Source organism: Chenopodium quinoa, unplaced genomic scaffold (assembly GCF_001683475.1).
Source record: "Chenopodium quinoa cultivar QQ74 unplaced genomic scaffold, ASM168347v1, whole genome shotgun sequence".
Classification (NCBI taxonomy): Eukaryota; Viridiplantae; Streptophyta; class Magnoliopsida; order Caryophyllales; family Amaranthaceae; genus Chenopodium; species Chenopodium quinoa.
Window position 1 is genome coordinate 2816480 of NW_018743894.1, and position 23960 is coordinate 2840439.

The 23960-nt window shown below is 39.2% G+C and overlaps 1 protein-coding gene across 1 annotated transcript; it reads left to right on the forward strand.

Annotated features, from left to right (window-relative positions):
* The first annotated feature begins 8707 nt into the window (after nucleotides 1-8707).
* LOC110686838 (NADH dehydrogenase [ubiquinone] 1 beta subcomplex subunit 3-A-like) lies at nucleotides 8708-22816 on the forward strand. Its single transcript, XM_021863432.1, has 2 exons — nucleotides 8708-9046; nucleotides 22499-22816. The coding sequence occupies exon 1, from the start codon at nucleotides 8815-8817 to the stop codon at nucleotides 9019-9021; it is 207 nt and encodes a 68-aa protein (XP_021719124.1). The 5' UTR covers nucleotides 8708-8814; the 3' UTR covers nucleotides 9022-9046; nucleotides 22499-22816.
* The last annotated feature ends 1144 nt before the right edge of the window (nucleotides 22817-23960 follow it).

Genomic DNA, 23960 nt, shown 5'->3' on the forward strand with positions numbered 1-23960 from the left:
AAAATACGGGGTATTACATCTCAGACTCGCAGATGTGTTACTTTATTCATGAGATCGTGGTCGCAATGTCTGTGTTGACTTGATAAGGTCTTCTCCTTTGACATACTCTGGGCTTTTTGACTTTTTTCCTGAATGGGTAGTGACTGATGCGGCCAATTGGAAGCGAATCAAGTTTGAATCCTGTTGTCGAGCAATTGTATATGGCTTCCTTCCTTTCTCTTTCTTTCTATTCTCTTGTGGAGTTAGAAAAGGACGATGTTTCATTATTGAAGCAGATCCAGAAGTTCTCGAAGACTCAGGATATTGGGGCGCATGCTGCAACTCATATCTTTACTAGGACCGTGTCCTGGGATCGTGGTCGCGATGTTTGTGTTGACTTGACAAGGTCTTCTCCTTTGACACAATCTGGGCTATCTAACTTTGTTCCTGAACGGGTAGCGATTGATGTGGCCAATCGAAAGCGGGTTAAGTACGAATCTAGTTGTCGAGCAATTGAATATGACTTCCTTCCTTTCTCTTTCTATTCTCTTGTGGAGTTAGAAAAGAAGGTTGTTGCATTGCTAAAGCGGATCCAAAATTTCTCGAAGACTAAGGACATTGGGGCACGTGCTGCGGCTTATATCTTCACTAGGATAGGATTCGATATAGTTAGAGGAGTGGGGGCCAAGATTGTATCTCGACTTCCCACTAATTTTTTGTAGGCTGTATGGCTTTGTCTATTTTTGAGATATAATAATAATAATAATAATAATAATAATAATAAGTTTTATTTTAAAATTTGTTACAGGGTTTCAGGGTCGTGTTTTCCCTTTTTTAAAAAAAATTATTTTTTATTTTTATTAAAAAATTTAAAATACATATTTTTTTTACACTTATATATTTTTTCACAATCCACTATATTATTATTATTATTATTATTATTATTATTATTACTATTACTATTACTATTTACAAATATATTTATGTTTTTTATTTTGTTATATATACGTATTTATTACACTTATATATATAATAAAAAATAAACAAAAGATCAGTAATCCATAGCTGAAAATCATTAATCCATAGTAAAATATTTCAGCTTAGTTCAGCTCCATTCTTATTTAGTCCAGTTCAGTTTAACTCTAATCAATTCAATTCAGCTCAGCTCCAATCAGTTCAGTTTACTCAGTTTAGTAAATCAAAACACGCCCTTAGACTTTAGTGATCTAAACTTATGGTAGCAAGCTAACAACTCTGCTAATAGTCTAATAGGAGTATTGCAGTATGTTTGTTGATTTTCAATATTTACACCAAGTTTTTATAAGACTTTGTTGAGTGTCATTTATGGCACTCATAGGGTAGTCTTTTAGGATGATTTCATCTTCCTTTTTATGCTTTCTTATCTTATTTTTGGTCCTTTTTCCTTTAATTCCTTTCTTTCTTTCTTTCTTTCCTTATGTTTTTCGTGTTTTCTTCGTGTTTTCCTTTTATTTGGTTCTTTTTCCCTTTTATTCCTTTTCGTTGTTTGTTTTTGTAGGTACCTAGGATTTGTCTCTGCAAGGGAATCAAGATGGGCTATATTGACTAAGCAAGGAGGAAATAATCGGCTTGGAGAGGGCTCAAAGAGGGCATGGAGAGGGCTTTAAGCCCTGCCAGTCTACCGCAAGCGCGGGTACTAAAGGCCGCGGGCGCGGGCTCTTATGCACCAAATTAGCAGATCTCGACCAGGAACTCTCCGCGGTCTGGCCGCGAGGTTCCTTGGAGAGGGCGCGGGAATCCCGTTTTTCTTCTTTGCCTATAAATACACTTGTAATTCCTTTTTGAAGATAACTTTTAGATAATTCTCATTAGCTTAATTCTAGAGAGAGAGGTTAGAGAGAAGTTAGAGAGAAGTTCTTGGTATTGGATTTGTATTTCAACATTGGATCAATTGTGCTTGGATTTCTTCATTTTCAATCATTAATGTTAGTAAGATTTTCTTCTAGTTCATCTCTTACTTGATTGATTTAGTTTCATCTTTGATTGCTTGTATTTCTTGGATTTGAATTGGATATTGTAGTTGATATTGCTTTCTCTTGATTTTGATTTAGAATGATGATCAATGCTAATTCTAGTGATTTGTTCTTGAGTTACACCATGATTAGTGAGTAGATTAGTTGCTAGGGAGAAGGGGAAGCATGCTTGATTGATAATTTGTGCTAGTTGATGATCTTTGATTGATTGAATTGTTGCAATTAAATTGGTTGACATAGTTTAGCATGTGATTAATTAGATTAGGAATGATCAACCTATAAGATTAATCTAGATTGCATTGCATTTCTTAATGACATGACCCATCAATTTGAGAATTGCTTTAATTGATTGAATTTGATTGTGAATTTCCTTGATTAGCCATTCATAGTGACCCCCTAGTTTGGCGTCTAGGAGATAGCTCTTGAACTCTCTTGATTGCTACTATTGTTTGTCCTTTGCAATGCTTGAATCAAACGAAGAAATTGTCGATTAGCACGATTATTGAATTAGCATGTGGAACCGATATCCCTAGCATTTAACTTATTGAATTACTTGATTAGTCTAATTTTGCTATCATAACACCAACCATTTTTTCACTTCAATCTCCGAAATAGCTTGATTTAGACTAAAGATAACACCAACTAACTCCTTTGGGTTCGACCCTATACTTACCTATACTTGTTTTAGGTTGGTTTAGGTTTTTATAAATAGTGTTTGATTTTGGGATAGGCAATTAACGACTAGTTTATTCCTCTATCAAAATGGCGTCGTTGCCGGGTTATACCCCACTTACCCCGAGCTCTGTATGCAACCGGACCCTTTTGACCAATTGTCCACATCTCAACTTGACCTTTTTGAGGGTCGCTATGGGTTCCCTCCCGGTTATACATGAGGTTGGGATGTGGATGATGGTGGTGCCGGCCCTAGTGGCCAATAGTTTTCCCCTTGGTTGTTTGATTCCCTTTTTGTTTCCTCCCTTTTAGCTTTGCATGTTTTTAAGCATCGCGGTCGATGCCCTAATTTTGTACGGGGGGAATCAAATAGGATGTTTTAGGGTAGGTTTTTGGGGAGGCGCCTTGGACTCTTGGGGATGTGTTTGAAAGGGCTTTGATGGATTTCTTTTGCTTCGCTCTTGGTAGTCTCGTTGGTATGTTGTTTATCTTGTTGTCTTGGTTTTTGATGATGATGTTTTGTGGTCCCTTCTATTGATGATGATGATGGTTTCTCTGGTTCTTTGTACATAGTTTTCGCGTAAGTTTACTTTTGTTTGCTTTTGTTTGGAAGTTACTAACAATTTCATTTTGTATATAGTCCTTTTCTTTTCTTTTTCTCACCTTGCTCATAGCCACTGCTTTGGTCTTCGAAGCTTCTTAGAGGAGGTCGTTCTTGCTCCTTTATTATTGCAGCATAGCTTGGACGCTTGGCGAGGCCTTTCTTGTTTTATCTCATTACTTTTCTTCCTATACTTTTCTTGGCTGCTTAGATTAGGATTAGTTTTGGGAGAGTTGAACGGTTCGAGGATGTATGATTATAACACCTAGTGTGTTTGGGGTCTTTGGCGATGTGGCCATTTGACCGCTTGTTTGTCGATTGGGAAATACGTGTTATGACTGCATCTTTGTCCTTTTCTTTGTTCTCCTACTTTTCCTTTATCTTGGTTTTCCATATTTTATTTTATTTTCTCTTCTTTTTGTTCTTGGTTTTGTACATAGCTTTTTGAGGCTTTATTTTTCACTCTTTCATTCTTTTTTGACTTGGATGTGTAAACAATGGACTCTTTCTTTTGGATAATAACCTTACTAGGTGGTCATGGTATGCACGGTTTGAGAATACATTTGGTTGATTCTAGGATAAAGCATGCTAGGGTAGTTGTCTAGAACTAGGGGGATCATGAAGCCGGATTCTACTTGTTTGTGGCATGTTGGTAGTTTCTCCCTATCTTCGATTTGACAACCTTAGTGAGGTTTTGCTACAACCATGTGAGATTCATACTTTTTTCAGCTTTCATCATATTCTTGCATGAGCGGCATGGATCCTTGAATTTCGCAAACTTAATCTTGAATCTTAACGTATGATTCCTAAGACCGAGACCGAACCACCTAGGGAGGACAAAGACATCTTTTCGGGGAGGTATTTTTCCTTTTTCTAGGATAGTTTCCTTATTTTTTTTTACTTTTGGGTTTAGGATACATTTGCCTACTTGCTAGCTCTTTGAACTTTTTTCCCTTCTTTTCAAGCCACATATTTAGAATTCTTGAGCCTTTTGTTTCATTTTCATTTTCTCTTGGTTTTTGTGAAGCAATGGTCAATGTTGGAAGATTGTGGTGTATACGTTTGGATTTTGGTTCGAATTGGTGAACAAGGTTGAGTTGTTTATATTTGGAAAATAATGGCAAATGACTAAGTAAAAGCCTTCCCAAATAAAAAGGCAAGGACTAATGCTTTGATAAAGTAAGAAAAAATTCAAAAAAAAAATTCAAAAAAAAAATTCAAAAAAAAAATCAGAAAACAAAAAAAAACCATAAAAATTCAAGTGTCTTTCTCCCTTTTATGCATTGAGGACAATCTCCTTTTAGCTTGGGGGGGAAAGCGTTTCCGCTTTTTGTTCTTATGATTGTAGATTGTTGCTTTGAATAAGCTTGGGGGTGTTAATATGTTTTTGTTTGGTGATTACTCGATTTTGGTGTTAAGATTTGGCCAATCTTTGCTTCACAATTTAGGTTAACCACCAAATTTTAAATTTAGCCTACCTTAACCCTTTTTGCCTTACGTTACAACCTTTGGGAGGACCTTTTGACCTAGGGGTTGAGTCATTCATCGGTGGAGGGAATCATGGGTTATAGCCTAAGGAAAGGGGATGCGAAGTCAAGATGTCGAGTAAGCCAAAAATTCGATCTTTTTCCGGTTCCTTCGTGGAATCTATGAGACGCTCACTAAGGGGAGATATGAGATTAGTAGGGGGAACGCGGTAAGATCGTTTGGGATGAAAGTGGAGTGTGACAACTAGTTCCTATGCTTAGCATATTCATGTTTCAATCAACCTTAGGTATCTTATAACGTGCATACCATTACTTACTTTAGAAAGGTTATTATTCATTTGAACTATAGTCACTTTGTAAAGTCCATTTCACAAAGTTTTTTATTTTTATTTTGTTTTTCATTATTTGCTCTTTATTCTTGTATTTTGCCTCATTTTTTCTTCTTTTGTTTGTTTAATAAGAGTTATAGGTTATCTCTAGGAAACCTTTACGAGAGCATCACTCGTCCTCTAGAGCGATCTAGGGGTTTAAATTGCTTGTCTTTTGTTGCTAAAATTGACCGTGATTCCTACGAAAGTGAGTTAGTGTATATTCTCACCTCTTTCTTTTTCTTTTCTTATTTTGAATAAGCCCTTCTTTTTCCTTTTTAGCCTTTGTTTTGCTCGGGATGAGCAAAAGTCTAGCTTGGGGGAATTTGATGAGTGTCATTTATGGCACTCATAGGGTAGTCTTTTAGGATGATTTCATCTTCCTTTTTATGCTTTCTTATCTTATTTTTGGTCCTGTTTCCTTTAATTCCTTTCTTTCTTTCTTTCCTTGTGTTTTTCGTGTTTTCTTCGTGTTTTCCTTTTATTTGGTTCTTTTTCCCTTTTATTCCTTTTCGTTGTTTGTTTTTGTAGGTACCTAGGATTTGTCTCTTCAAGGGAATCAAGATGGGCTATATTGACTAAGCAAGGAGGAAATAATCGGCTTGGAGATGGCTCAGAGAGGGCATCAAGCCCTGCCAGTCTACCGCGGGCGCGGGTACTGAAGGCCGCAGGCGCGGGCTCTTATGCACCAAATTGGCAGATTTCGACCAGGAACTCTCTGCGGTCTGGCCGCGGGCTTGCCGCGGGTGCGGGTAGTTTGGAGAGCCCGCTCGTACCAGAGAGACCTCGACCCTCTGATCACCCTTTGGGAGCAGGGGATTCGCCGCGCTTTTGCCGCGGGCGCGGGTGTTGCCCAGAAAGCCCACGGAGTTTTTAATGGGTTCCGTACCCATTTTTCCGCGGGCGCGGGGTTTATTGGAGAGGGCGCGGGAATCCCATTTTTCTTCTTTGCCTATAATTACACTTGTAATTCCTTTTTGAAGATAACTTTTAGATAATTCTCATTAGCTTAATTTTAGAGAGAGAGGTTAGAGAGAAGTTAGAGAGAAGTTCTTGGTTTTGTATTTGTATTTCAACATTGGATTAATTGTGCTTGGATTTCTTCATTTTCAATCATTAATGTTAGTAAGATTTCTTCTTCTAGTTCATCTCTTTCTTGATAGATTTAGTTTCATCTTTGATTGCTTGTATTGCTTGGATTTGAATTGGATATTGTAGTTGATATTGCTTTCTCTTGATTTTGATTTAGAATGATGATCAATGCTAATTCTAGTAATTTGTTCTTGAGTTACACCATGATTAGTGAGTAGATTAGTTGCTAGGGAGAAGGGGAAGCATGCTTGATTGATAATTTGTGCTAGTTGATGATCTTTGATTGATTGAATTGTTGCAATTAAATTGGTTGACATAGTTTGCATGTGATTAATTAGATTAGGGATGATCAACCTATAAGATTAATCTAGATTGCATTGCATTTCTTAATGACATGACCCATAAATTTGAGAATTGCTTTAATTGATTGAGTTTGATTGTGAATTTCCTTGATTAGCCATTCATAGTGACCCCTAGTTTGGCCTCTAGGAGATAGCTCTTGAACTCTCTTGATTGCTACTATTGTTTGTCCTTTGCAATGCTTGAATCAAACGAAGAAATTGTCGATTAGCACGATTATTGAATTAGCATGTGGAACCGATATCCCTAGCATTTAGCTTATTGAATTACTTGATTAGTCTAATTTTGCTATCATAACACCAACCATTTTCTCACTTTAATCTCCGAAATAGCTTGATTTAGGCTAAAGATAACACCAACTAACTCCTTTGGGTTCGACCCTATACTTACCTATACTTGTTTTAGGTTGGTTTAGGATTTTATAAATAGTGTTTGATTTTGGGATAGGCAATTAACGACTAGTTTATTCCTCTATTAGACTTATAACTCAATGAAGAAAAGGGGTGGAAGAAAATGAATACATAAAATATCCAAATTATATACTTATGGTTTACATTTGTGGCCCTTTTTTTGTTCAAGCTATTTTCTATCAGGGTTTGCTGGTCAAGTAATTCGGGCTAAAATAGGTTCGGTTATTTAGGGTATTACATATTTTGTTCGTGTCATTTCGGATATTTGGTAGTTTTAGTTCGGTTCACTTCGATTTTTGGGTTTGATCAGGTCAATTAATTCGGGTTAAAAACAGGTTGAGTCTATTTGGGTATGGGGTAACTTCGAGTTGGATCATTTCGATTTTTTGGATTGACTTTGTTTTGGGAAGTAGTCGGGATGGGCCACTTCAGATATCAGGTCAAAAATCAGGTCGGATCCAATCAGATTGGGAATTCGAGTCGCTATTTTGGGTCAAATTTATATATGAAGTGGGTAATCGAGTATGAGTTAGACCAAGTCTAATACCAGCAACATATTTTAGTACTCCGTAATACTCATAGAGAAAAAATATATATTATTATTATTATTATTATTATTATTATTATTATTATTATTATTATTATTATTATTATTATTATTATTATTTTGTCTTTGTTTTTGTTTTGTTTTGTTTTGTTTTTTTTTTGGTGTTCCACCCATTTCATCTTTTTTGGGCTAAGTTGAATTGATAGGGAAAATTTGCAAATTGAAGCCATTTAAAATTCGTATTTTGCAAATTGCAGCCATTTAAAATTTTTTTTGCAAATTGCAGCCCAAAAGTTCGTATAAATTGTAAATTGCAGCCCGATTCAATTTTTTCATCGATTTACAAGTTGAAAAATCTTTGGTTAAGGTTTTAAGGGTCATTTTAGCCCTTAAGGGCCCGAAGTGAGCTCGGAATTAGCAAAAAAATAACGTAAGTATCTCGTTTTGCATAACAAAAATGTATCGATTTGTGGGAAACTGTAAATATGAGACACTTACGTTATTTTTTTGCTAATTCTGAGCTCAATTTGGGACCCTAAGGAATAAAATGACCCCTAAAACCTTAACCGAAGATTTTTCAACATGTAAACCGATGAAAAAATTGAATCGGGCTGCAATTTACAATTTATACGAACTTTTGGGCTGCAATTTGCAAAAAAAATTTTAAATGGCTGCAATTTGCAAAATAAGAACTTTAAATGGCTGCAATTTGCAAATTTTCCAATTGATATTGGCCTTGTTTGGCAAATGGCTGTTGGCGGTTGACTGTTGGCTGGTTCACTTAGCTTGTTTGACCAGTTGGAATGTTTGGCTGTTTATAATGGCTTTTGAAATTGGCTGTTTAAGTTGGTTGTTTACAAAAGTGTTTGGTAAATTAATTGGTGGTTGTTGGCTATTTATTAGATAATTTGTGGGCCAACAAGCCAAAAGCCAACAAAAAAGCTACTCAAAGCAGCTTTTTCATTTTGGCTTAAAAGCCAGTTTTTTCGCTGACTTAAAAGCCAATTACCAAACACATTTTTTGGCTGTTTGACCCACCTTAAAAAACCAAAAACCAAAAGCTAACCAAAAAGCCATTAAAAAGCCAATTACCAAACATGGCCATTATGTCATACACTCATACGCTTAACATTTCAAGTCGAGCTTATAAACAATAGGCAAAAGCCCAAAATCCCCACACCCTTATAGTATTGTCGTTCTTCGCCCCTAATTTCATCATACCAAAACCAAAATTAAAAGTCCCAGTCCCAGAAAAGTGTTTTGTTGAAGAGAGAGAAATTGAAAAAATGGCGAAGCCTTTGGGGTCAACAGGTGAATTCTTCAGGAGACGCGATGAGTGGAGGAAGCACCCCACTCTCAGCAACCAACTCCGTTTCCGTCACGCTGTTCCTGGCCTTGGTCTAGGTGTCGGCGCCTTCTGTGTTTACCTCGTCGGCGAAACCATCTACAGTCAGTTCTATGCTTCCTCTCATTCTTCTTCATCTCACCACTGAGTTTCAAGATCAATCGCCTACTTGGGTATTTCTTTTTCTTCTTATATATATATATAATCGCCTACTTGGGTATTTCTTTTTATTTCCCATCTTTAATCTATTTATACTCTAAATCATTGATTTTTGAATAATGGGTGTTGTTTTATTAGTCTTAATTTTCAATGATAGAATGACTTGGGTTGGGTTGGGTTGGATTGGATTGGGTTCTTTTGCTTTTGATGTGGGTTTTGCTTTGATTTTCAATTAAGTATTGGGTTGATTTGGAATCTTTAAGTATATGTCTATTTAATGATGGTTGATGCTGTAGCTGCTCTATTTTTTGGCAGAAGGTAGATCAATAAAACTTTATGTTCTGTTATGTTTGTTCAACGAGTACTGTGGGACTGATTTTGTTTTGGATTTAAAGGATTTCACAATTTTTATTGGAATGTAGGGGTGTCATTCAATGACACAACCCTAATTAAACTATGTTAGATGTGATAAAAGTCAAGCTTTGTGTCTTTGGACATGTGATTTTGTGTGTAAATGCTATTGCTTCCTTATGTGTGTCATGAGCGATGTAGCTGTGTTTTATATGTCAAAAATAGAATGTAGTTGTGTTACATACACTGTGTGTGGAGTTGTGCTTGAGCGTGGCCTTTTCTTATTTTTCTGTCCATTTCCCCTTGATTTCCCTAAATAACAAATGACGAAGGACCACTAGCAGTAAGCATTATTGGAATGTACAATAAATGCACAAAGAATTAGTGAACTACTAAGAGTGGTTGTTTGGCAATCGGCGGTTGGCTGTTGGCTTGTTTGCTTGGCTTGTTTGACTAGCTGGAAGTATTAGCTGTATGAGTTGGCTTTATAAGTTATTATTTAGGCCGGCTGTTTACAAAAGAATTTGGTAAAATTATTAATGATTGTTAGCTGTTTATTAGTGATAAAGTGGGCCAACAAGCCAAAAGCCAATAGAAAAAGCTACTCTTATTAGCTTTTGGCTTTTTGGCGGAAAAGCTAGCTTAAAAGCCAACTACCAAACATATTCTTTGGCTGTTTGACCAAACTAAACAGCCAAAAGCCAAAAGTTAGGCAAAAAGCCAATTGCCAAATACCCCCTCTGTCTAAGACATTTGTTTTGAAGATAGACTGAAGTAAAAGAGAAATGGGGAAAGTAGAATTTTCATGGAATCTCTTCTCTAAGGATTTGTAAACTAGGTGCATAGCTTTTGACATTCAGATCAATATTCAAAGATCAATTTAAATTAGTGATGTACCAGTGAGTGATATTGCTGATTGATTAAGGATAAATGTCATGTGAGAACTATTAAATGAATTAATTGTACCCTAGTATTGATATGGTTGAATAACTTGGTAAGCCTTGGTCACTTGTTGCAAGCCAATTACATCATGCTAGAGTCCATTGATCCAACCTACCTGTTTTATGTTGCACTTATTCAATTAATTTGAAACCATCAAATTTGTTTGTTTGGTAAACATCGTCTGTCACATGAGTTTCATGTGGATAAAATTTCCATAACTCAACCTGAGTGCTAAAAATTTTCATTCGTAAATTTTCTGAAATACACTTTCTCAATTAAGAGGTTGAACAATTTCTTTGAAATGAAGAATAAATAATGTAATGTTTGTTTACTTTGTGACGTAGTCACATGTTGCTTTTTATTGGAAGTCCCATATGGTGGCTTTTTATCTGCCCTTCATTTGCCATAAATTGCCGGTTCTATTTTTCTATCACCTTTGCTTTTTGTTTAAGAAATTTTTTAATTAATTAGTAATTTCTAGACCTGTCCTTCGTGGCATCATTGGATAGCTAGATCCAAAGGATAGCTCCTATGAAGATTAGTCTTGAAATATTAGTGGAAATTATTACCACTTTGATGAAGTGGATGTTGTTGAGCATCAGATAGGATTAATACCATGGGACATATCTTACTAATCTTTATGATTGCCAAAATATGTCATATGAAGCCTATTACACTTTTGTGCTTCAACTATTTTGTCATGCTTGCTCCTATGGTTGAAGCTCGAAGAAGAGTGTATTTGCTATTGAAGGAAGCCTTTGGATCATTAACAAGTTACTTCATGAGGAGAAGAGATGGTATAGTTAAGAGAGATGTTTGTCAAAGCACTTTCATTGCATTTGTTCTTTCCTTGGTTTCTATTATGTTGAACTTATGTGCTTGTGTCCAAGAGCTGAAGCCTTATGTTGAACTTATGTGCTTGTGTCCAAGAGTGTATTTGCTATTGAAGGAAGCCTTTGGATCATTAACAAGTTACTTGATGAGGAGAAGAGATGGTATAGTTAAGAGAGATATTTGTCAAAGCACTTTCATTGCATTTGTTCTTTCCTTGGTTTCTATTATGTTGAACTTATGTGCTTGTGTCCAAGAGCTGAAGCTTTGGTGTTTGGCTAGGTTTGAACAAGTTTTTTATGAAAAATATGGTTGATTTATTAATACTTGCAAGGGAGCGTTTAATGTTAATTTTGAAATCATCTCTCTTTGTAATACTAGCCTTGTGGACGTTGTGGTAAAAAGCAACCAGGAAGCCTTTGTGTCTAAAATGAGCTTAAGCAATTGTAGGAATGATTGTGTTTTGAACTAGCCTTACTGGAAGGGTAGTGTAGGTGCAAGGAATCAATATTTAGGGGAAGGGCACATTAGTCATAGTTTATTAGTAGTAACTTGGGGAATAAGCTAGAGGTTTGTTAGGGGTATTTTCTATAAATAGACCTCATTAGGAGGAATAATCATCATGTTTAATATTGTTGAGGTTATGTTATTGGGAGAGAGTGAGCTTCTCGAAAGCTCATATTAGGAGAGAATCCACCTCTCAAAAGTGGAATTATCCTTCTATTAGTGTAATTCACCTATTATCAATATAATCATCATTGTTCTTCCCTAATTTCTGTCATATTTAGAGCTGTAATCTGGTCAGAAACCATGCTAATTCCTAGCAAATGGTATTAGAGCAGTTCGGTCCTCGGTGACCTTGCCGGAAGTCAGGTGAAGGTTCCGGTGAATAGTGAGTTCTCTGACATGTTCTCACGGCCAGAAATTGAGGCAAAGATAGATGCAATTACAGATCGATTGTGCCAGAACATAGAGAAGATTTTTGAGGATGCAATTTCTCGGATCAAATCAGGGATAGGTGTAATTCAAGAAGACTTCGAGGAAGAAGAACAGGAGTTAGCCACCTCCGAGTTGTCATGTGGTGAGGAGGAACCTACATCACATGAGGAAAAGATGGTGGAGGAACTAGAAATCTCCAGTTCTGATCGGTACTTCTTCTCCGGCGTGAGCGGCCTCTCTAGTGGCGCAATGGCGGAGAAAGCCGATTTGGAGATAAACAAAGGTAATCAGTATTTTTGCTCTGCTACCGACGGCCTATTTGGTGGTTTCCGCAGCGGCACGGTTGTTGAGATGTCAGAGGGAGGACTTGAGAGTTCAACAATTTGGTTTAGTGATGCTAAGACAAGTAGATTTGGACAGTCTCTGAGTGGTGGTAGCGGAGGTGGAAGTTATTTTTCCGCTGGTAGATACGGTGGCCGGAAAAGTAGGGTCAAGGAGGTGTTGCCGGTGAAAAACAGAGTAATGGATGTATTAGTCTTCCACGAGAATCGCCAAGAGGAATGTTCGATCGTGGTGGTGCCGGAGGGAGCGGGTCTGGTGGTGGCCCTGGTTTTTATGCCGGCGAGACAGGTGGTGTTGTAGGTTGTTGGAGTAGTGAGTGTGGACAAGGGGCTGCTAGTGGGCCAGAAATTATGAACGTTGAGTTGTGTAGTGGGGTGAGGAATGGTGATATCTCTGGTGGATTTTCCGGTGGCAGTGATCTGGATGGAGGTACCTTGGTCAGCAGCCGTACAGGGCCCTTGGTAAGCGGCAGAATCAATGGTGGACATCTTGAACTGCTGCTGCTTGGTGTTTTCCAGAAGTGTCTAGAAAGAGAGGGGTATGAGGGAAGCTTGACGGGGTCTTTGGTTGGCTTGGAGAGGAAGGCAGAAATGGAATATGCTAGTAAGGGTATTTTGGTAATACAACTTATAGTAAATACAAAGGATTTAAATCAGCTTTGGTCACATGCTACAAACGTGATGAAAGGCCAGCAGACTAACCTAAGTACAAAAGATGGGCTTACTGACTTAAGGCCCAACTTTCCTTCTCCAACACTCATTACCCAATTAGTCAATTACCATTCTCTAGCCTTTCACCTCATCCCTTCACTTCTTATATGGCCCAACTCTTTAACCCATAAAAGCCAGCTTTTTATTTCATCAATTTCTGGAGATAATTGCAGCCCACTCTCAGCCCACTCTCAGTCACTGTTGCCGAGGTCGAGAATTGTAGCCGAGGTCGGGAATCCAGTTCCGATTATAAACCACCTTGAGGACAAGGTGAAAGTTTGAGCGACGGGTAATGCAAGGAATCAATATTTAGGAGAAGGGCACATTAGTCATAGTCTATTAGTAGTAACTTGGGGAATAAGCTAGAGGTTTGTTAGGGGTATTTTCTATAAATAGACCTCATTAGGAGGAATAATCATCATGTTGAATATTGTTGAGGTTATGTTATTGGGAGAGAGTGAGCCTCTCGAAAGCTCATATTAGGAGAGAATCCACCTCTCAAAAGTGGAATTATCCTTCTATTAGTGTAATTCACCTATTATCAATATAATCATCATTCTTCCCTAATTTCTGCCATATTTAGAGCTGTAATCTGGTCAGAAACCATGCTAATTCCTAGCAAATGGTATTAGAGCAGTAGGAAAAAGAGAAATAGAAATGCTATATTTAAGGGGAAGTAGGAGTAGGGGTTGTGAAAACAAGCCTCTTGAACGCTTATCAATCAATTGTTTTGATTTCCAGATTATTAATCACAATTATCATCTTCATCTATTAATTTGGCAATTGTTTTATGTTCAGATATGCTAGTTCATACCACTTTGCTGATATTTTTATCGTAGCATTTAAATTTGTGTGTACCACAATTACTTTTTTCCATCTTTCCTCTTCAAGTTGTTTTTTAATAAACAATGATACTCGCTTGTGTGGGGTAAATCAGTAATAGGATGGAATTAGATGTGAATGTGATAAGAAGCATAGTGTTAGAGGAAATATCTTTAGGGTCAATTGCTACTTTGTGTAGGCTGTTTATTGTATATTACAGTTTAGGAGAACATATTCAATTATTAATTGTTGCTTGTTCGACAATTAAAATATCAATGCACTTGATTACATTTGAGGGGGAATATTGTGGCATGTGTGAAGGGCCATGATGATCTAACCTAGCCAAGTCTTGTGTGTTATTCTACCAGTCGCAAGCCAGGGACATAAAATTTTTATGGATAGGGTCATGGTGCAAAAATGATACCATACTGTTTTGGTTGAGCCATATTGTAAAGGGTTTTCAATTGACCGAATCAAAATCGTTTGTTTAATATGTTGTTTTTTCAAAAACCTGCGATCTCTTTGTCTGAATCAAATGTTCCAACCCCAAATCACCCTGTAATCCCACATTGAACGTTACATTTCCGGTTGTACTCAAAATTTACTTGCCAAACAACAAAGCCTTAGTCCCAAAATTACTTTCTATTCAGAGTTATTTTGAAAGATTTTCCATCTCTCTCAATAATAGCTTGAAGTCTCTAATAGTCTACTCTAACTATTCTGATTACTCACAACTATTATGAAATCCTAAAAGATATTTAAATGAAATTCGCACCACAACATAATCCGTGATTAATGTACCATTTCTGGTATAGAAACACTTACTGTTTCGGTTGTCACTACCACAACTGTATTTTCAAACCATGGGCGCGGGGTTTCTTAGCTACATTCCATTATGTCAAATGAAACTTGCAAGAACTATACTGAGAAAATAATGGAAGAACAAGTATGTTATCCTTTCCACATCCTTTGCTACTATAACACCAGGGGTTTTGATGGGGTGGGGGTTGTGTATTACTTCTAGAGCATTTTACTCATATTTTATTTATTTATTTTTTCCTTTTCCTTTCCATTAAGGATTGTCCCATGAAAAAGTTTAAACATGTTATGTATTGATATATGAAGAAAAACTTTGCTCTCATTTTGCAGTTTTTTTTCCTCCTGCAACGGACTATCGCAGGTCAACACAATTTAGAGTCGAAAGGTTGTATATTCGATTAAGCTTCAAGCTTGCAAAAGGGATAAAGATGGCTTTAGGCCATTACTCTCCAAGTGTTTTCTTACAATTTTCTAAATGACCCTCTCTTGCTAGGCCACTCCAAAATTATACTACAACCACAATATAAAAATGGCAACTAAGCCTTAATTAATACATGTACTACTATTGGCATATTACTACTTTAAGCTAGTACAACAAAATACTAAAGCTGCTGCTGTCCCCCTACTCCTCTGCTCCTCCAACGGTGCTAATGCTTGTTGTTGTTGTTGAGTTGCTTTTGCCTCTGTCTTCTTCTGTACACAAGAGTCACTGGTGGTGGGTTAGGGTGTATTGCAATACCGCCCCGCAAAAGAGCCACCTTGTCCTCGAGGTGGAAGTCCGGAAAACGCTCCTTAATTGTCTCAACATCCTCCCATGTGGACTCAAAATCAGGAACCCCGAGCCACTTGATTAACGCCTCCAATCGACCCTTACCCCCCTGCATTCGTCGCAACTCTAGCACAGCCTCGGGTTCAACCAGTAGCTCTAGCTCCGGAGTGATCTGTGTTGGTATAGTAGGAGAGCTAAGAACCTCACCAATTGCGCGCTTCAATTGAGATATGTGGAAGACAGGATGGATACGGCAGTGGTCACTTGTACGCCACTTTCCCCAAGCGTTGTACCACCTCATATGGCCCATAGAATCGAGCCGCCAGTTTTTCGAATGGTCTCCTTGCCAAGGACCTCTGTCGATATGGCTGCAATTTTAAGAACACACAATCTCCTACCTTGAACTCATCATCCCTTCTCTTCAAGTCAGCGTTCCTTTTCATAATATACTGTGCGCGCACCAAGTTACTCTTCAACTCATCTAACATCAAATCGCGTTCCTTCAATATCTCCTTTACTGTATCCACTGCAGTCTGCCCTGCTCCTACTTTGAGCAACTTAGTAGGTGACCTGCCATAGACTGCCATGAAGGGGGTGATTTGGGTCGAAGATTGGGGAGTGATGTTGTAGGAGTATTCGGCCCAATGGAGCCACTTGGCCCAAGTTCTTGGCTGCTCCCCCGCAAAACAGCGAAGATACGTCTCCAATCTTTTGTTAACCACCTCAGTTTGGCCGTCCGTTTGAGGGTGGTACGAAGTGCTCTTTTATAATTCCGTACCCTGCATCCGGAACAGCTCACGCCAGAAAATAATCAAAAATATCCGATCACGGTAAAAAACAATACTCGCCGGAACTCCGTGTAACCGCACTACCTCTTTAACAAACACCTCCGCTACCCCATAAGCCGTAAACGGGTGCTTGAGCCCAATGAAATGAGCGTACTTCGATAAAAGGTCCACCACGACTAGGATTGTATCAATTCCCTTCGTTTTCGGCAACCCCTTTATAAAGTCCATACTTATGTCCTCCCAAATTCGCTCCGGGATCGGCAAAGGTTGGAGTAACCCGCCGGCGATTTCTGAGAATGTTTATTCCTCTAGCACACCGCACAACTTCGTACATAATTAGCCACCTCACGCCTCATCCCGGCCCAAAACCAATCGGCCCCAGTCTTGAGATAAGTCTTTGTTTCACCGATGACCCCCTTCTGGCGAATCATGATATATTCGGAGTAAGGATTGCTTCAAACTGGAATTCCGTGGCAACACTATTCGACCCTTGTACGGGAGGCGATCCCCCTCCACCGTATACCCACGGATTTCTCTCCCCTGTTCCACCTCTGTTTTCAGCCTTTGAATCTCGGTGTCACTTGTGATCTCTCCCCTCAAAACCTCCCAGTCCACCGCTTGAGTGGTGATCAAAGCCCCCATCTCGCTTTCTTCTTCATCAGCCCCCTTCTAGACAAAGCGTCCGCCACTTTGTTTGCTACCCCGGGTTTGTATAGGAGTTCAAAGTCGAACACGATCAATTTGCGAACCCATTTTTGATACTCCATTCCAATTTCTCGCTGTTGAGTGATATATTTGAGGCTTTGTTGGTCACTTCTTATCACGAATCGCCTCCCTAATAAGTAATGCTTCCACTTTTCCACCGCTAAACAAACGACCATGAGCTCCTTCTCGTAAATTGACTTACTCCGCCCTCAAGGGCCCAACACCTTGCTAAAGAACGCCACCGGCCTCCCCTCCTGCATCAAAACTGCCCCCAATCCGTACCCCGATGCATCCGATTCAACAATGAACATTTTAGAGAAATTGGGCATAGTGAGGACGGGAGCCGAAACCATGGCTGACTTAAGTGCTCGGAAGGCCTCATCCGCCTCCGTCGACCACCCAAAATTGTCCTTCTTGAGCTGCGAGCAATGTGAGCATATTGGCTAATGAACTTCCTGTAGTACTCTGTTAAACCGAGAAACCCCCTTAAATCCCTTAAGGATTTGGGAACGGGCCACTTGAGCATTGAGCCCACTTTCTCATGATTCATTGCCACTCCACCACTAGAAATTATGTGGCCTAAGTATGCCACTCTTTCTTTGCCAAACTCACACTTTTTATAATTAGCAAACAACACATGTTTCTTAAGAATAGCAAGCACTAATTGAATATGCATTTCATGCTCATGCGCACTGCCGCTATATACTAATATATCATCAAAAAATACAAGCACAAACTTACGTAAGTAAGGTCGAAATACCTCATTCATCAAGGATTGGAATGTTGCCGGTGCATTCGTAAGACCGAAGGGCATCACGAACTCGTAGTAGCCCTCGTGAGTGCGGAAAGCGGTCTTATGTGTGTCCTCCGGTCGTACTAGAATTTGATGATAACCGGCTTTGAGGTCCAATTTCGAAAACACCCGGGCTCCATGCAATTCATCAAGTAACTCATCAGTCACCGGTACTGGGTATTTATCGGGCACGATTTCTTTGTTTAATGCCCGATAATCTACACAAAACCTCCAAGATCCATCTTTCTTTTTAACCAAGAGAACGGGGCTTGAGAAAGGACTTGTTGAGGGTCTAATTATCCCCGCCGCGAGCATTTCCCCGATGAGCCTTTCGATTTCATCTTTTTGGAATTGGGGGTATCGGTATGGTCGGACACTCACGGGATTACTCCCCTCCTTGAGTACAATGGCATGCTCGTGACCTCGGCTTGGTGGCAACCCCTTGGGGTCCGAAAAGACCTCATTATATTCTGCCAACACTTTTTAAAAACTCAGGAACTTCCTCCTTCTCCCTCTTAGCCTCTCCCTCTAGATTTTTTAACTCCACTAGTACACCCCCTGCTCTTTTCTTAGAGTTCTCAACATGGCTTTGAGAGTAATGCCAGTGCGAGACAAGCTGGGGTCTCCATGAATTGTCACATTCTCACCACCTATTACAAAACTCATCCTTTGCAATTTCCAATTGGTCATGATTTCCCATAATTTCTCTAACCACTGCACCCCTAAAATCAAGTCTGAATTCCCCAATTGAAGAGGTAAGAAGTCCTCCTCCACTTCGAATCCCTCCTTCAATTTCACTCGTACTCCCTGACACATGCCTCGCCCCTTAACCGTCGTACCATTGCCCAAGGACACCCCAAACAAATTTGCACCGGTGACCGGAAGTTGCAATTTCTCTACCGTGCCGATGGAAATAAAGTTGTGTGTAGCTCCGGGGTCTATCATGACGACCACCGGAGTCCCCTTGATCATTCCAGTGAGTTTCATCGTTTTGGGGTTCGTCAACCCAACAATAGAATTCATTGACGCTGCAGTCGGCACCTCCTCTTCTTCCTCCGGTGCCTCCAACGTCACTAATTCGCCGGCTTCCTCCGCCTCCTCTTCCTCAACTAACAGCACACTCAACCCCTTGGCCGTGCACACATGGGTGGGGCCGGTCCACCGCCCATCACAACGGAAACATAGCCCCCTTGCCTTCTCTCTCTCCGTCAATCTCCGCACCTCTCCGTTGAACCGGGTGCTGTTCGAGTGACTCCGGTTGGCCGTAGAAAAGCTGGGTTTACTGCCTGATGCTACCGATGATTGGGCAGAAGGTGTTGGATTTGTTTGTGGTAAGGTTCGAAATGTGTTTGGGTGGGAATTGTAAGAGGTTGTGTTTGGGCTGGAAGGTAGATTGTGGGTATTAGAGTTTTGGGCTGCCAGTTCCAAGTAGTGTGGAAACGGGGCTCTTGTTAAAATACGAATAGGGTCCGGGTCGGGTAAAGACACCACCTGATTTTCTCGGGTTATGAACCCGATTTCTCTCTTCGACCCGAATGGCTAGATCCATAGCGTCTTCCAGGGTCAACGGGTTGAACATCCGGATCTCAGCTCTTATCTCCTCTTTTAAGCCATTCACAAACTGTCCCTTCATCAAGCTCTCAGGTACGTCCACTAATGGCGACGCCTTCTCGATGAACGACCTCCGATACTCCACCACAGTGGTGGTTTGCACCACCGCCAACCACTGCTCGTGCAGTGTGCCCGCGTTCACCGGTCGGAACTGCACTAACACACGCCCCTTTAAATCCTCCCACCCTCCGAGGGGTCGTCGCCGACTTTCCCATTGGTACCACCGCAAGGCATCGCCGTCCAACGCCACCACGACGGCCTGAAGTTTCTCGACCTCCGTCAATTGGTAAAATTGAAAATACTGCTCGCTCCGGAGTATCCACCCGTCGGGGTCTGACCCGTCGAACACCGGCATATCAAGTTTGCGAAACTTCCAATTTCCTTGACTTTTGCGGTTCTCGTTGTGATGCCTGTACTGCCCATTGACTCCCGGCTCCCACGACCCGAGTCGGATACCGTTGAATCCTCCTAATCCCAAGGGCGTCTTGTCAAACCCGCCCTACGGCTGCGGTTGTTCCACCTCGTCGTCCACCGGTATAGGCTGTTGGGTTGGTTGTTTGCCCAAGGCCTTGAGAGCGCCCCTAATTTCGTCCATAACCTTGTCTTGTCGGCTGGTGGTCATATGGACCTGTTGGGTTATGTCTTGCTGGAAACGGTCCATCTTGCCTTTTAACGATTGCCTTTCTTTGTCAATGGACTCATCCTGCTTCTTCAACGTTTGTTCAAGGGAATTTTCTCCGTTCCCGAGTTTCTCAACCATTTCCTCCATTCTTTCCTCTAACGCCGCCACTCGTTCCGGCGTCACTGTCAAGGGCGTCGGCGGCATGGTGGCTCTGATACCAACTGCAACAGACTCAGGTCAACACAATTTAGAGTCGAAAGGTTGTATATTCGATTAAGCTTCAAGCTTGCAAAAGGGATAAAGATGGCTTTAGGCCATTACTCTCCAAGTGTTTTCTTACAATTTTCTGAATGACCCTCTCTTGCTAGGCCATTCCAAAATTATACTACAACCACAATATAAAAATGGCAACTAAGCCTTAATTAATACATGTACTACTATTGGCATATTACTACTTTAAGCTAGTACAACAAAATACTAAAGCTGCTGCTGTCCCCCTACTCCTCTGCTCCTCCAACGGTGCTAAGGCTTGTTGTTGTTGTTGTTGAGTTGCTTTTGCCTCTGTCTTCTACTGTACACAAGAGTCACGGGTGGTGGGTTAGGGTGTATTGCACCTCCCTCCTTCTCTCTTTATGATATTGGTAATCTCAATAGAAAAAATAAACTTACATCATTATATTCAGTGGGAAGCGGTATAAAAGCTTAGGATCGGGGGTTTTATTTGAGTTCCATTCTTTATCATTGGAGTGTATGGCTGTAAAGACGAGTGGTTCTAAGGAGTAGGGTATGCTTCTAGCCTTTATAATTATACTTTGTTATACTTTAGCTTTCTAATGGTTGGGATGTGATTACAAGCTATTTTGTGTTTTATGTATGGATTTTGTAAATTAGGATTGTTTGGGACATAAGTTTCATCTTAATTTCTCACATTCAGAGGAGAATTGTTAGTTAAGGACCTTTCAATTAGAAGTCATATCTGGAGGGGGTCTTTCTCACAGAAGTACATAACACAATATCTATGATGTGTCGAATTAGATCGCCTGGGGAGAGAGAGAGAGAGAGAGAGAGAGGGGGGGGGGGGTGTGCTAACTTTATTTCAGGAAGGTTTTGTAGATCTTTGAGATTTTGGATGAGGGGCTACCAATCTTTGTTCAGTGAATGGGACCTCCAAAGATGATTCTCTTTATTAAGAGGTTTACACCAAGGAGACTCCTACATCTCCTTCCTACCTTAATTGTTTATGTTTTCTGGGAAGTTTGGTAGGTTTTACTAATGGAGTGGTGAAGATGCTTATAGGTGGGGTGGCAATCAAGCAAAATGGATGCATGCACACACCTTCCTTCGTTGTTAGTTGGCTCATTGTCTTTGGCAATAGTAGTTTCCTAAGTTACTCGAACACTTTGCTGTACGTGGAGCGTTGCGTGTCGGATCCTCCAATACTTCGACATAACATTTAAATTTTGTAAAATTGAGAGTGTGAGAGGATTTGACACCATGTCGGACATGAACCCAAATCCTAGTCTGGGCAACATAGGTTGTTTGGCTTTCTGTGAGTGGATTTGCCCCTAGTTGTATTTGTCACATGTCTAGGGAAGATGCGGCTACAATTTGTATCATTTGGGAATTGGGGCTAGTAAGGTGAGAAGTGTGGTAAGATTCTTTAATGGAGACTCTGTGGTGTGTTGATCTCGTGTAATGTTACTTATTAGCTTTCATATGGGTTAAACTGTCTGGGCTTTGAGTTTCGTTGTTATTTGGCTTCTGTTTGATAGACTTGTTCTTCTGTTCTGTGTACTTTGAATCTATTATGATCTTATTTCTTACTACAAGCTGAACAATGATGCTTTAAGAGTGTAAACTTTGATTTTTGTTCAGTGTCTACTGTCTTGCAAATATTGAAGCAGATTGTCCACCACTGTGGTTGCTGATTCTCCATACCTCCACCGCTGTAATTTCTGATTTTCCACTACCTCAACTACTGTGATTAATGCCATTGAGATTTATTATTGTGATACATAGTTAAATCAGGCCCAAGTTTCTGTTTCTGCTTCTGTTTCTGTTACTAAAATTAGATCTTGGAAGTGCTCTTTTCCTCATTTATATTTTGGGGGTCTGCTACGTAAGATTTAATGAACTTGTGCTTATAAATAAACCTTCTGTGGCTCTGCTTATTTTTATATTTTTATAAATTTTTAGCTCATTACTACCTTTGTTTACTGGAATTTCCTTGTGTAAGTGACAACAGTTTGGCGTCTTTTCCCAACTTCTGTGCTGCCGTTGTGCTCTTAGAAATTGATGGCAATTAGTGTTATGTCTAAGCTTTCTGTGTACTTTACTCTCTGTGCTGGTTTTTGAGATCTCTGTTTACACTTTTTTTTTTTTACCATTCCACAATGTTCTCAAACAATTCTTTCACGTGCAGATGGAAGCAAGGTAGGCGTGCAACTGAATCTTTGTTTCTGTAATCCTTATTTGTGGTCTCCAATAAGCTGTAATATGGTGCGGGCGTGTGACATCTTGAACCCTTGTTTAAATACTCACCGAAAAGGCATGGTAGCTTGTATTTTGAAGCAGCCAATGAAAATTTTCTAGTTTACAAATCTTGTTTTCTTATAGTGCTCTTTGAGGTCACTTTTGTATTACATTGGGTTATGGTTTATTTTCAACTTGGCATGGTTATTTTTATTATTTTTTATTTTTTTTGGAAAGGAACTTGGCATGGTACTTGCTTTCATTTGGATATGGTAATGTGAAGGTTCTCGTAAAAAAATAAAATAAAAACATTGTAATCTAAAGGTTAATTGAGGTAATAGTCTTAGTTATTAACTAGTTTTATCCCTGTGCAAATGCACGGATCATATCATATAACTAATATATAAAGCTAAATTTTTAGTCAGGTCATGAGACAGCGACACTTGGCGTTCCAACTTTTTACCAAGTGTCGTGTCACATTGGATATATTTAAATAGACATTATAAGATAAATAAAAAAGTTAGTTTAGAATTCTATTTGGATAAAATTTTAAGATAAAATTGCTATTGTAAAGTTTTATTTTCGATAAAAATACAATTGAATTATAATTTTATTTACAAAAATTATCATATAAATTTATTTTTTATATCATAATATTTTTCGGAGCAAAAGAAGTAGTTTTAAGTGTAAAACATACCTATATAATACATACTAATCAGTTAAAATAATATACTTCACAATCTAATAGAAATTTATCACCGTGTAGACCTGTCAATTAGGGTCAGGTTATGAGTCATCTCGGTTGGATCACTTCAGGTTACGAGTCGAGAAATGTTCAACCCTTGCCCAAAGTTTTGGGTTTGGGTCAACCCAACGGGTTTTGAACATTAATTTTATTTAATGTATTTATTTGCTATTTTTTTTTTAATATATTAAATCGAACATTTTCACCAACATTATTATTAGTCATAAAATGCCAACTAGATAGCAAATCGTTAAAAAAGCACATTAATTCATAACTAAGGGTCCGTTCTCTTACGTTGAAATTCAGTTCAGTTCAGCTCAGCTCAGTTCAGTTCAGCTCAATTCAGTTCAGTTCAGTTCAGCTCAGCTCCTAATTTCCTTCTCTTATAAAATATTCATCTCAGTTCAGCTCAATTCAGTTCAGTTCAGCTCAATTCAGTTCAGTTCAATTCAGTTCAGTTCAGTTCAGTTCAGTTCAGTTCAGTTAAGCTGAGTTCAATTAATGAGAACATGCCCTAATTTTGTATCAATGATATATTTAAAATTTGATATATAGATTATAAATTTATCTTAAAATTCAATAAACAACCCCAGCATTGCACGGGGCACAAAACTTAAAATTCATAACTAATTTTAGCCAGACGATGATGCAGCGACACTTGGCGTTC

Bases quoted from the DNA above. Each gene is read 5' to 3' on its own strand.
- LOC110686838 (XM_021863432.1), top strand. From the start codon at position 8,815: ATGGCGAAGCCTTTGGGGTCAACAGGTGAATTCTTCAGGAGACGCGAT.